The 14,965-nt window shown below is 38.2% G+C and overlaps 1 protein-coding gene across 4 annotated transcripts in view; it reads right to left on the bottom strand.

Moving 5' to 3' along the window:
- The window catches only part of GALK2 (galactokinase 2), a 154,690-nt gene that overhangs the window by 105,302 nt on the left and 34,423 nt on the right, over positions 1–14,965 (bottom strand). For all 4 annotated transcript variants that reach the window (XM_005685796.3, XM_005685795.3, XM_018054176.1 and 1 more), the window contains 3 exons: positions 13,881–14,004; positions 6,327–6,417; positions 3,103–3,249 (listed from right to left, as the gene is read on the bottom strand). In XM_005685796.3, coding sequence (XP_005685853.2) covers positions 3,103–3,249; positions 6,327–6,417; positions 13,881–14,004 — 362 coding nt within the window. The remainder of the gene's footprint in view (positions 1–3,102; positions 3,250–6,326; positions 6,418–13,880; positions 14,005–14,965) is intronic.

Here is a 14,965-nt window from a genome sequence, read left to right as displayed (position 1 = left end):
TGTAGCTTTGACTAGATGGACTTTTCTTGGCCAAGTAATGTCTCTGCTTTTTAATATGCTGTCTAGGTTGGCCATAACTTTTCTTCCAAGGAGAAAGCATCTTTTAATTTCATGGCTGCAGTCACCATCTGCAGTGATTTTAGAGCTCCCAAAGATAAAGTCTGTCACTGTTTCTACTGTTTCCCCATCTATTTGCCATGAAGAGATGGGACCAGATGCCATGATCTTAATTTTCTGAATATTGAGCTTTAAGCGTACTTTTTCACTTTCCTCTTTCACTTTCATTAAAAGGCTTTTTAGTTCTTCTTTGCTTTCTGCCATAAGAGTGGTGTCATCTGCATATCTGAGGTTATTGATATTTCTCCTGGCAATCTTGATTCCAGCTTGTGCTTCATCCAGCCCAGCGTTTCTCATGATGTACTCTTCACATAAGTTAAATAAGCAGGGAGACAATATACAGCCTTGGCGTACTCCTTTTCGTATTTGGAACCAGTCTGTTGTTCCATGTCCAGTTCTAACTGTTGCTTCCTGACCTGCATACAAATTTCTCAAGAGGCAAGTCAGGCAGTCTGGTATTCCCCTCTCTTTAAGAATTTTCCACAGTTTGTCGTGATTCACACAGTCAAAGGCTTCAGCATAATCAATAAAGCAGAAATAGATGTTTTCCTGGAACTCTCTTGCCTTTACAATGATCCAACAGATTTTGGCAATTTGATCACCAGTTCCTCTGCTTTTTCTAAATCCAGCTTGAACATCTTCAAGCTCATGGTTCATGTACTGTTGAAGCCTGGCTTGGAGAATTTTGAGCATTACTTTACTAGCATGTAAGATGAGTAAAACTGTGCAGTAGTTTGAGCATTCTTTGGCACTGCTTTTCTTTCAGATTGGAATGAGAACTGACCTTTCCAGTCCCATGGCCACTGCTGTGTTTTCCAAATTTGCTGGCATGTTGAGTGCAACACTTTCACAGCATCATCTTTTAGGATTTGAAATAGCTCAATTGGAATTCCATCACATCCACTAACTTTGTTCGCAGTGATTCTTCCTAAGGCCCACTTGACTTCGCATTCCAGGATGTCTGGCTCTAGGTGAGTAATTATACCATCCTGATTATCCGGGCCATGAAGATCTTTTTTCACAGTTCTTCTGTGTATTCTTGCCACCTCTTAATATTTTCTGCTTCTGTTAAGTCCATACCATTTCTGTCCTTCATTGTCCCCATCTTTGCATGAAATGTTCCCTTGATATCTCTAATTTTCTTGAAGAGATCTCCAGTCTTTCCCATTCTATTGTTTTCCTCTATTTCTTTGCACTGATCACTGAGGAAGGCTTTCTTATCTCTCCTTGCTATTCTTTGGAACTCTGCATCCAAATGGGTATATCTTTCCTTTCCTCCTTTGCTTTTCACTTCTTTTCTTTTCACAGCTGTATGTAAGGCCTCTTCAGACAGCCATTTTGCTTTTTTGTATTTCTTTTTCTTGGGGATGGTCTTGATCCCTCTCTCCTGTACAGCGTCATGAACCTCTGTCCATAGTTCTTCAGGCACTGTTTATCAGATCTAATCCCTTGAATCTATTTCTCACTTCCAGTGTATAATTACAAGGGATTTGATTTAGGTCATACCTGAATGGTCTAGTGGTTTTCCTTACTTTTTTCAAGTCTGAATTTGGCAATAAGGAGCTCATGATCTGAGCCACAGTCAGCTCCCGGTCTTGTTTTTGCTGACTGTATAGAGTTTCTCCATCTTTGGCTGCAAAGAATATAATCAATCTGATTTCGATATTGACCATCTGGTGATGTCCATGTATAGTCTTCTCTCGTGTTGTTGGAAGAGGGTGTTTGATATGACCAGTGCATTCTCGGCAAAACTCTATTAGACGTACTATGTTCTCTAAATCTGGATTAGATCTGCTCCCATAGCACACTAGTATCCACTTATCAAATTCTGTTATAGTTGCCTATTCCCTAGTCTCTATTCCCTTTTTTAGATCATACGTATTATTAATATGAAGGCTAAAACTATACCTATTATATTACCAATGCCTTGACCATTAGCTGGCACAAAGTAGGCACTAGGGAAGTAGTGATTGAATGATAAATGAATAAACAAATACACCACCAGATTAAACATAGCACCAGTGGAAGCAGATTTTACATATGGACTTTCTTTCCTTTACTTTCTCTCTTCTCAACAAACAACAACAAATTAGTTATCCTTACCTCCAAATAAGCAATTGCTTACAAAGGACTAATTAATGGCAGTTAAAGAGAATTCTATCTGAGCCTTTGCTTTCTGCTTAATTTTTTTCTTTCTTCCTACAAATAAAATTTTTGAACTGAAAGTTTAAGCAGATCAAAGAAAGACATGTAGCTGACTTTCTCTTGATCTGCCTGTTGCCCAGTCTATATTCCTAGACATCTGTAAATGTGGTAGTACATGTACAAGGGATAAAAAAGAACATATGATAATATTTTTTTTTGAGCCAGACCTCCAAAACATTAATCAAAGCTGAGCATACCTAGTCTGAACTGCGAAATCAGAGATTTATGTGAACTTGTAAAGTTGAGGCTTTCTGACCTCTTGTAGAATTTATGTCTTCTTTAAATAAGCATTTCCTCTTTGCAATGAAGTATTTTTTTCAAGTTTATTTTAGCGACTAAGCTGCTGGTATAAATAGATATGTTATTTAGTTCCTTTATTGCCTGGTTTTCACCCTTTTTACCCATTTCTTGTCAAATATTTAACTGAAGGTTTTGGGTGAAAATAAGCAGGCCCAATTATGAAGCCTAGAATTTCCTCCCTGAAGTTCACTTGTTAATAAGGTGATTTAAAAAGACCTCCATGCATTCAATCTCCCCACTTAATCTAAAAGCATTTTGATAGAGTTCTTCACATATTCGCTTACTGTTTGGAAGGTATCAACTACCTTGTAGTTTATCACAAGCAGAACTTGCTAAGTTACAACTCATGCCCCATGTGTGCAGTCCTTTCAGGTAAGACAAAGTTTTTCAATCAAACAAAGGCACTCTAATTTTGAGATCTGGATACTAGTACTTTAGAAAGAGGGGATTCTATCAGGTTAAATCTTTCAAATTGGTTACCTTGGATAGGTTCATGCCCAGCACTGTGAGTGTCACCAAGCCAGCACAGCAGACCAGAGCACTGGAGCTGGAGAGGCCAGAACTCGGTGGGATGTTTCCATCTACCAAGCAGTTCATTCCAGTCAGGTCACTGAGACCAAAGTGTTCCTAGAATAGAAGGAAAACTAGCACTAGTAACTCTGCTTGGATTCAAGGAGCAGCAGAAAGTTCTTTCATTCCTCAGAGAGCAAAAGCCTCACAATGGACTTATTATGCTACTTATAGAAACAACTTGTGCAACTCAATTTAGTTGAGTCCATACATGACATTTTATTTAATGGCTGTTGGCCACAGGGCACTATAATTTGAAGACTAATTTTTACTTTGTTGAACAAAAAGCTACTGATCCATTTCCTAAAATTGCTTTGAGTGGTCTTTTTCATGAATATGAATTGATTTAAACAAATATGGAGAAATATTAAACAATTATAATTCAAGTAGCAAGACAAGAAATACACAGTTATTACTGAGGCAGGTAAAATCTCTATATGGCACATCCCAACACTCTGTCATTGTAAAAGTCCAACACCAAGCAGTGGTTTGTTTCCATGCAGTATTCTATCTAATGCTTTTCTTCAGAGGACCTTCCAACCTTTCTCAGTTCTATTTTATTTATGGAAAAACCTAGGTACCAAAGAGTAAGAGACTTTCCCAAGATTACGTATAGGGAAATGGAAGTAGGACTGAGGTCTCTGATTTCTGGTTGAGAACTTCCCCACTACGGTCAGAAACCTGGGCCAGCATACTGTCACTGTGATTTAATGTAAGTCAGCGATATGAGGAAATCCAGATTTTTACCCAAGTTTATAGATGCAATTTAGCCATATGGTAGCTTTCAAGACAGCCAAATTAGAATTCAGCCACAAATGAGAATGCAGGCTCTTAAAGAAGGGAAACTCTATTTCTACAAAATAGGAAAGTCCAAAAAAATAATCAGACTCTGATCTCAAGATCAAGCTCTAAGATACGTAGATTAATATGTACGGTGAGGACACTTAGGATGATATCATATCATATCCTTTGTGGTTTGGGATTAAAAATAAATTCAAAGTAACTTCCTTCTAAAGAAAAAGTACCACCATGTTTACAGATTATTCAAAGGGTTCAAGACCAAAGTACAAAATACTACCATATTACATAATTATGCATTTCATCATACATATTATTCTAGGGAGAAATTTCAATAAACTAGATAAAATAGCCAAAGTAACAACAAAACTCTGCAAATAAAAGACCAGGTTTTTTTTCCTTTTTTTTTAATCTCTTTTTCCCCTAAACTGGCAAAACTCATCCACCACAAAAGAAGAGATTTAGCTGGATGTACTTCTCTTCTTGATTTCAAATGATCTAAGAATTTCCTTTCCAGAAATATAAATTATAAACTGAAATATTGCTGCTGCCAATGCCCTTTCACACAGAACATCAGACAGCTTGTTTGAGAACGCTATATATTTAACCATAAACTGATCCACAGGGTGTCTTGAATGTGAATCATACTTACAAACTTATCACGCAATGTTTAAATTAAAATGTACAACAGATTCAAAATGCAAATGGGCTTTGCCAAATTCAGAAATAGTGCTATCCCATAAGGATAACATGTTTAATTTAATATAAACAGATTATCCACTGGAACTTTCTAGTATTTGAATCTGAAGGTTTCTAAAAGGCTAACATTTAAATTACTTCTCTGCCAAACATTCATTACACAGACCTGCTTTTGCACATAAGCTGTCAAATCAAAAGGGAAGGCTGTAAGACCTGAAATTCTCAAATACAACACAAGGCACATTTGTTCTTTTGGTCACTTTATCCATATGCTACAGAAGGCATGTTGCTACAAGAAAGATGAAATTGTATTTGCCAACAAATGTTTCCAAATACTATAATTCCCACTAATGTTTGTGACAAGCCAAATGATTTGAAGATTTAAAACCTGCCAGTAACTTTTCTGTACGTTGTTACCATCTGTCTGGGAAAAAGAAAGGAAGGAAGAGATGGGGGCAGGGGAAGAAAGAGAAGTAGGGAGAAAGAAAGATACATACAGAACCACCATAATTAGAGTACCGTATTATACGACAGAAATAAATACGATGCATATCTGTAATGGATATGCCACTGAATCCTACTCATGACAAAGTTTCAGATTGCAGCATCAGACAGTAAAGAACATAAGCTCTCCAAAACATGAATTTTAGCAAACAAATCAAATTGACTTAGCAAATCAATTTTCTTTCTTCCTTCATACTTTTTTAATTAGGAGAGAAAGTAGAAGTATTTCATCTTCTCATACATGACATTGCTGCTGCTGCTGTTGCTAAGTTGCTTCAGCCGTGTCCGACTCTGTGCAACCCCATAGACGGCAGCCCACCAGGCTCCACCACCCCTGGGATTCTCCAGGCAAGAACACTGGAGCGGGTTGCCATTTCCTTCTCCAATGCATGAAAGTGAAAAGTGAAAGTGAAGTCGCTCAGTCGTGTCCGACTCTTCGCGACCCCATGGACTGCAGCCCACCAGGCTCCTCTGTCCATGGGATTTGCCAGGGAAGAGTACTGGAGTAGGGTGCCATTGCCTTCTCTGAGATGTTCAAAGTATTCAGTGTTTCCAGGAAAACTCTTATTTTCCTTATTAAAATCACTATATCTTTTTTTAAACCCCATCTGAAGTAGTAATAACAAAACTAAGTTAGCATTGATTGAAAGCCTACTATGTGTCAAGCACTGTGTGATCCTTCCAACAACTCTTTGTTGAGATAATAATAACATATTTCACACACAGCAAATCTGAGACTTAAGGAGTTAAATCAACACAGCTGGGTAGAGTCTAGACTCAAACCCAGGACTGTCCAGCTCTAAATTCTATTACAGTGTGTACTTATACATCACTAGAACAAAATGTAAATAATACTACCAGAATGTATCTTTCAAAAGAAAATTTCAACAAAGATTTGAAAACTAGAACAAAGTATCAAATGCACATGACTTATGAACAGCCACTACAGTCCCTGATGAACACCACCCAGAAAACAGTCATATCTACTCTATCCCCTGAAATACGTTCATGAGCAAAACAAAGCAGAAACATCGGCCCTGAAAGGAGACAAAAATGATATAGTAAATGAAATAAATCTTGATATAATAAACATCATAATCTCAACGGCTAGTAGCTGCTTTATACTGATTTACCTGAATTCCTTTAAATCCACATAGGAAATAGTTGTGCCACACAGGCTTGGTTTTGTCAATCTGGATGTTATTAGCACTAGTACTGTAGTCCCTGCAAAAGCAAACAACAGTTAACTGAAGTCTAGAGGCTTTGTGCTATGGATGGCTGACTGCTGCCATCTTGTGCCAGGACAATAACAGTGACATTTTATTTTCCATTTGCTTCTCATATATGCACTCCACAGTCTACCCAAAAAACAACAAACATCTCCAGCTGCTAAAAATTAAGAAAAGTTTTGGTGACCTTAATAACTAAACTACTTTTAACTGGCCCTTTTTACTTCCTGAAAGGGAGAGAAATGAACATATTTTAGCATAATCTACACCACTGTATTTCACAATGGCCCTTATTAAGTTGGTATAAACCACATAAATGCTTATCCTTTGGGCCTTCTGTTTGACATACCTTTTACTAGAACACAAGTACTCAAAGCCTTCTTTCCCCTACATTCTCTGCCACCCATCCAGTTTTACCATCTGCACAGTTTAAGAAAAAGAAGGAATAAACAAAGCAAATGATACTTCTAATGGATCATAACTCATTGAGTAAAGTGAGATTCCATGATTCTATATGAGTATAAAATAACAAATGAATAAATAGCTAAATGAAGGAGAATGGAAAGTACTTCCTTAGAGCAAAATGCCAACTAATAGAAGAAATAATAAAAATCAAAAAATCACTATTTGGCAAACTCCATGACAATCATTTCAGGAAGGAATCATCAATGGATGCTAAAGTTACTGAGTAAAAACTTGATTAGAAACAAGATATCTATATAAACTTGAAGTATTTCCTTACCAGATATCTGCTGGAAAGGAAAAAAAAACAGTAACTTTATGGTAATCTGGCAGACAACTCCTTAGCCAAATGATCAAAATTAACAACAGTTAAAGGAACATCACGTGCCTCCTTGATATGATCCACCGAGGACACATCAGTTGACATGTGGGAATTCTTCATACTATTTTTGTGACTTCCTTGAAAGTCAAAAGTTATTTCAGAATGAAAAATAGATAGGCTTCTAAATCAGCCCAAAGAATAAAATATGTGAAGTGGGAGAGGGGTGGAGATCAAATCAAAAGTGAGGAAATAAGTAACATTCCCAAACTGACTGAATGCTCTTCATATATAGCTTACTAAATAACTACTATGAGCCACTCACTGCAGAGGTGCCTTCCAAGCATCATCTTAATAACATGGACATATTATCTCCTAAGAAAAATATGGGATGACCACTTAACTGCGAGGCATTCACAGGAATATAAAGGTAAAGTGTGAAGGGCTTATCTTTCAAGCCTCTGTAATCTAGCCAAGACAGCCTGAGCACAAATCACACTCACATTAGCACTGCCATGTGATGGTATGTAACGTGGGGTGGGATGCAAGGCCAAGAGGGCACCTGCTGGGCTGCACTCCATAGGCCTGCAAATCTTATAGCTGCCCAGGCTTTAGATCGAAGAAAGAGCCTAGAGACAGCAACAGAGATATCAAGGGTTTGTTGGATCGAGGATATTACAAGTCTGCAGCAAAACACGCTGCCCCACTGTGTACGGCAGACAAGAGGCAAGACATGGCAGTAATCTTTCTATTCAGGGAAGAAGGAGGCTACCATTTATAGGGGGAATTGATGTCAGGTTGGCTCATCAGTTACTAGGGAAACCAGCAGCTGGGATCCGTGGCAAGCTCATGATTAAGCACTAATTAAGCCCTATGATTAGGGTACAGGTGGAGCAGGGACTGGTACAGCAGGAGATGTACAGAGAGCAAGAGAATAGCTGTTTTGAATGGCCTGACCATACAACAATTTTTATAGTTAGCACATTAAAGTATAAAGGGGAGGCTTTCCTGGAGGCTCAGAGAAATCTAGTGACTCTCCAGGGACCCAAACAGCCTGACTCCAGCTCTCAAACACTTTACTATCACCCACAGGAATTAAAATTTATTGACTATAGTCAATAAGAGGTCCGAGAATTTGGAAAGCAGAAAAGATTATGTTAGCAAAACTGAACGGGCTCTGTTCCAAGACAAGCAGATCTTGGAAGTCACCACAAAGAAAACTCAAGAAAGAAGGCTGGGGGACAAGGGTGATGGTATACTAGGGAAACTAGTAGAGGAGATTTGTGCATATGTAGGAAGTTAGATGAGAAACATCAAAGAAAAAGCTAATAATCCCCAATCTAATTCCTTCAGACTTAGAAACATAGTTTACAAACCAAAATGTGATGTAACCACACATTTAAGAAAGTGGATAAAACATTTAAAAACACATGTTGGCAAACGTGGAGCAACTGGAACTCCAATACACTGGTGTGCGAATGTAAAATTATACAACCACTTTTGAAAACAGGCAAAGTCTTAACCAGACAGTCCACTCCTGGGTATTTACCAAACAAAACACATGTCCATACATAGATCTGTACACAAATATTCATAGCAGGTCATACCTGAATGGTCTAGTAGTTATCCTTACTTTCTTCAATTTATGTCTTAATTTGGCAAAAAAGAGTTCATGTTCTGACCCATAGTCAGCTCTCAGTCTTGTTTGTGATGACTGTATAGAGCTTCTCCATCTTTGGCTGTAAAGAATATAATCAATCTGAATTCGGTACTGACCATCTGGTAATGTCCACATGTAGAGTCTTCTCTTGTGTTGTTGGAACTGGGTGTTTGCTATGATCAGTGCATTCTCTTGGCAAAACTGTTTGCCTTTGCCCTGCTTCAGTTTGTACTCCAAGGTCAAATTTGCCTGTTATTCCAGGTATCTCTCAACTTGCTACTTTTACATTCCAGGCCCCTATAATAAAAAGGACATCTTTTGGGGGTGTTAGTTCTAGAAGGTCTTACAGGTCTTGATAGAACCGTTCAACTTCAGCTTCTTCAGCATTACTGGTCGGGGCATAGACTCGGATTACTGTGATATTGAATGGTTTGCCTTGGAAATGAACAGAGATCATTCTGTCATTTTTGAGACTGCATCTAAGTTCTGCATTTCAGACTCTTCTGTTGACCATAATGGCTATTCCATTTCTTCAAAGGGATTCTTGCCCACAGTAGTAGATATAATGGTCATCTGAGTTAAATTCCCCCATTCCAGTCCAATTTAGTTTGCTGATTCCTAAAATGTCGATGTTCACTTTTGCCATCTCCTGTTTGACCACTTCCAAATTGCCTTGATTCATGGACCTAATATTCCAGGTTCCTATGCAATATTGCTCTTTACAGCATTGGATTTCACTTCAATCACCAGTCACATCCACAAGTGGGTGCTGTTTTTGCTATGGCTCCGTCTCTTCACTCTTTCTGGAATTATTTCTCCACTGATCTCCAGTAGCATATTGGGCACCTACTGACCTGGGGAGTTCATCTTGCAGTGTCCTATCTTTTTGCCTTTTCATACTTTTCAGGGTGGCAAATAGATACAAGGGATTATTAGATATGACAGAGTGTCTGAAAAACTATGGACGTAGGTTCATGACATTTTACAGGAGGCAGAGATCAAGACCACCCCCAAGAAAAAGATACACAAAAAGGCAAAATGGTTGTCTGAGGAGGCCTTACAAATAGCTCTGAAAAGAAGTGAAAGGCAAAGGAGAAAAGGAAAGATATACCCATTTGAATGCAGAGTTCCAAAGAATAGCAAGGAGAGATAAGAAAGCCTTCCTCAGTGATAAGTGCAAAGAAATAGAGGAAAGCAATAGAATGGGAAAGACTAGAGATCTCTTCAAGAAAATTAGTGATACAAAGGGAACATTTCATGCCAAGATGGGCACAATAAAGAACAGAAATGGTATGGAGTTAACAGAAGCAGAAGATACTAAGAAGAAGTGGTAAGAATACACAGAAGAACTATACAAAAAAGATCTTCACAACCCAGATAATCACGATGATCACTTACCTAGAGCCAGATATCCTGGAACGCAAAGTCAAGTGGGCCTTAGGAAGCATCATTATGAACAAAGCTAGTGGAGGTGATGGAATTCCATTGAGCTATTTCAAATCCTAAAAGATAATGCTGTGAAAGTACTGCACTCAATACGCCAGCAAATTTGGAAAACTCAGCAGTGGCCACAGGACTGAAAAAGGTCAGTTCTCATTCCAATCCCAAAGAAAGGGAATGCCAAATAATGCTCAAACTACCACACAATTTCACTCATTTCACATGTTAACAAAGTAAAATTCTCTAAGCCAGGCTTCAACAGTATGTGAACTATGAACTTCCATATGTTCAAGCTGGATTTAAAAGGCAGAGGAACCAGAGATCAAATTGCCAACATCTGTTGGATCATCAAAAAGGCAAGAGAGTTCCAAAAAATCATCTATTTCTGCTTTATTGACTTCGCCAAAGCCTTTGACTGTGTAGATCACAAGAAACTGTAGAAAATTCTGAAAGAGACAGGACTACCAGACCACCTTACCTGCCTCCTGAGAAATCTGTATGCAGGTCAAGAAGCAACAGTTAGAACCAGACATGGAACAACAGACTGTTTCCAAATTGGGAAAGGAATACGTCAAGCCATTATATTGTCACCCTGCTTATTTAATTTATATGCAGAGTACATCATGAGAAATGCTGGACTGGATGAAACACAAGCTGGAATCAAGATTGCCAGGAGAAATATCAATAACCTCAGATATGCAAATGACACCACCCTTATGGCAGAAAGTGAAGAACTAAAGAGCCTCTTGATGAAAGTGAAAAAGGAGAGTGAAAAAGTTGGCTTAAAGCTCAACATTCAGAAAACTAAGATCATGGCATCCAGTCCCATCACTTCATGGCAAATAGATGGGGAAACAATGAAAACAGTGACAGACTTCATTTTTTTTTTGGTGGGGGGCCTCCAAAATCACTGCAGATGGTGACAACAGCCATGAAATTAAAAGATGCTTGCCCTTTGGAAGAAAAGTTATGACCAACATGGACAACATATTAAAAAGCAGAGACATTACTTTGCCAACAAAGGTCCATCTAGCCAAAGCTATGGTTTTCCAGTAGTCATGTTCAGATGCGAGAGTTGGACCATAAAGAAAGCTGAGCACCAAAGAATTGATGCTTTTGAACTATGGTGTTGGAAAAGACTCTTGAGAGTCCTTTGGACTGCAAGGAGATCCCACCAGTCCATCCTAGAGGAATTCAGTCTTGAATATTCATTAGAAGGACTGATGCTGAAGCTGAAGTTCCAGTACTTTGGCCACTTTATGGGAAGAACCGACTCATTTGAAAACACCCTGATACTGGGAAAGACTGAAGGCAGGAGGAGAAGGGGACAACAGAGGATGAGATGGTTGGATGCCTTCACCAACTCAATGGACATGAGTTTGAGTAAACTCTGGGTGTTGGTGATGTACAGGGAGGCCTGGCGAGCTGCATTCCATGAGGTAGCAAGAGTCGGACACAACTGAGCGACTGAGCTGAACTGAACTGATTCATAACAGAATTATTCATAATAGCCAAAAGCTGGAAATAATCCAAATATTCATCAATGGTGAATAAAGAAATTATGGGTTCTTCACGCAATGCATGCTAGACAACATGCGGATAGTTCTGAAAGGCATGCTGCATATTTCCTAAGAGTCGAGTGGAGTAAAGCCCCTTATTTACACAGGAGCTACCTGCCTTGATAATTCACCTCTGCTTCCCTAGTTGAGTCTCCATCCTCTTTCACTACTGCTCCTGGTACTGTTTCCCAAATGCTCTCCCTCCTTCCACATCTATCTCAGGCTCTGCTTTTGTGGGGAAAAAAGTGAAATTCCCACATTTACCATGTGAGATATTAAGTGAATCTGAGTAAATCAATATAACAAATTATGGCACCTAGTTTTAAATGGTTACAATGACACAAAATTGTATTTGAGATAGTATAAAATTTTCTTTATAGGGTCCTGCTGCTGCTGTTGCTGATGCTAAGTCACTTCAGTTCCATAGACGGCAGCCCACCAGGCTCCCCCATCCCTGGGATTCTCCAGGCAAGAACACTGGAGTGGGTTGCCATTTCCTTCTCCAATGCATGAAAGTGAAAAGTGAAAGTGAAGTCACTCAGTCGTGTCCGACTCCTTGCGACCCCATGGACTGCAGCCTACCAGTCTCTTCCGCCCATGGGATTTTCCAGGCAAGAATACTGGAGTAGGTTGCCATTGCCTTCTCCATGCCTTCTCCTTAAAGGGTCCTAAATGTACATAACATCTCAATCATGTAAAATAAACAGAAAAATGATCTTTCACAATAACTTTCACCTAAAAGTCAGGAATTTTTATTATCTTGCATAAGCTGGTATAGATACAATTAAAATATTTGCTGAATGAATGAATGTTACTGCAAGCAAATTGTCCAATGAACAATAAGCCAAAAATATAATGTGCCAATTACATGTCAAGATCTTTGTTTATGATTAACAAACCAGGTCCTGCTTAATGTAAGTAAGCAGGACTTATCCCAGGAATGCAAAGAGTTCAACATTGGAAAATACATTGGTATAATTCATAATATCTTAAAACTTATCTTCAATACTGTACAAGCATTTAATAAAATCCAATAATCCCTAAGTGACTTTTTTAATCTTAGTAAACCAAGAATTAAAAAAACAACAACAGGGAATTCCCTGGTGGTCCAGTTGTTAGGACTTGGCACTTTCACTGCCAGGGCCAGGGTTTTAATCCCTGGTCAGGAACTAAGACTCCACAAGTCACGTAGTAGAGCCAAAACAGTAACAACAACAACAAAAATATGCCCTTAACTTGATAAAGCATATATACTAGAAACCTATACCTACTGTGTTCCAGACTCTATGTTTGACACTGAGGCTAACAGAGTACTGGAGAGGTAACACCACCTGAAGTCACAGAGCTTACAATCTATGGGAATACCGGCAAGTAAGCAGATAATGATTATACAGCATGGTAAGATGTTATGATACGAGAATGAGAGGGTGGCCTAGTAATACAAGAAAGGCATACCACTTGACTTTGCTAGAGATAGTTAAGCTCAACAGATGATACATATCTTCTGGGCAAAGTTATTTTCATCCTTTTTTGACCCAGTATCTAAAATAATGTCAGACACACAATACGTCTTCAGTAAATGTTTCTCAGACTTTCCAGGTGGTTCAGTGGTAAAGAATCCACCTGCCAATGCAGGAGACATAGGTTCAATCCCTGGGTGAAGAAGATCCCCTGGAGAAGGAAATGACAATCCACTCTAGCATTCTTGCCTGGGAAATCCCATGGACAAAGGAGCCTGGCGAGCTACAGTCCATGGGGTAGTAAAGAGTTGGACACAACTTAGTGACTAAACAACAACAACAATAAATATTTCTTAAATAAATGAACAAAATGAACAAATATTAGATTAAATAGAAACAGATTCTTTTGAAGTCAGATACAAATTTTCAATAAATTAAATGACATTATAAATTTGATATTTCCTAAAGATACCATTTGAGTACAAATACAAAGACACACATGTATACCCATGCACACACCACACATACACATACACGGTAGCAATTCTAAATACTCACGGGTACAAGGGATTGGTATTGGCCAGCTGGAGAACATGTGTTTTCACAGGTTCCACAGCTATTAACATATCTTGTTCTACAGCCATAGGAAGAACAGAATATCCACAGTAATCTATATGCTCTCCTAGAATAAAGAGAAAGCATTTTTTAATCATTGCTGGCATATGAAACATGAGAGACTCAAGTAAGTTGACAAACAGGAAAAACTTGACCACTAGCCTGGTTTTAACAGAAAATAAAAATACTAAAGGCAGAAAGTGATTCCATTTTCTTTCTCTCCTTGACATCTGAACCAGGAACTTTTGCTAGAATAAGTATATTAGTTATTAGTTTCTGCTAATATTTCAACTTCTTTAAATATTCACAAGTTTTTTCCACTTTCTAATTCATAATAATTATATTCGAATATTTATGTTTTGTGACTAGTTATATGGAGCATCAAGAAAAGCAATGACTAATTTCTCTGTTGTTCCTTTGTATTAACTTTTTCAATATGGACAATGGAAACCTTTAGCATCCTCTCTCTTATCTTAGTATTATGTGAGTACCACTCTTTTCCTTACTAGCCAATGAATTCACTATGGTGAAGACTTGCTTTATTTCTCTTTGTGACCCAATTAAATGCCTAACAAATTATATAGACACTGATTAGTTGTGTTGAATGTGCTAGACATAGCTAGAATAAGGAAGAGGAAGCTAGAAAAAAATATTTAATTTTATATATAATGAGCAAATAGAAAACTATTCTTTTCATTTTAATTCCTCTATGAATCATCAGCAGGAAATTTTTGCCTGCTACCCCATAATGTTTCCTCCAAATTACCCATTTAAACTCAAGGTTTTTATTCATAATATTAAAAAAATAACAATTCAAGAAAGATGAGCTAAGCAAGCTCACTTGTATTTTCCTGAGACAGGTTTGTCTATCTGATTGTTTGTCCTGCATTGGCAGGCAGGTACTTTACCACTAGCGCCACCTGGGAAGCCCTATCTGCTTGCTTCTATGGCGGACATTGATCAACTAAGAGACATAAAATGTACAAAAGACAATTCAACCGCCTGATTACATTTTTAAATAAATATGA

The sequence above is a fragment of the Capra hircus genome, chromosome 10 (assembly GCF_001704415.2).
Source record: "Capra hircus breed San Clemente chromosome 10, ASM170441v1, whole genome shotgun sequence".
In the NCBI taxonomy this organism is placed as follows: domain Eukaryota; kingdom Metazoa; phylum Chordata; class Mammalia; order Artiodactyla; family Bovidae; genus Capra; species Capra hircus.
This window is presented reverse-complemented; position numbering and strand designations above follow the sequence as displayed.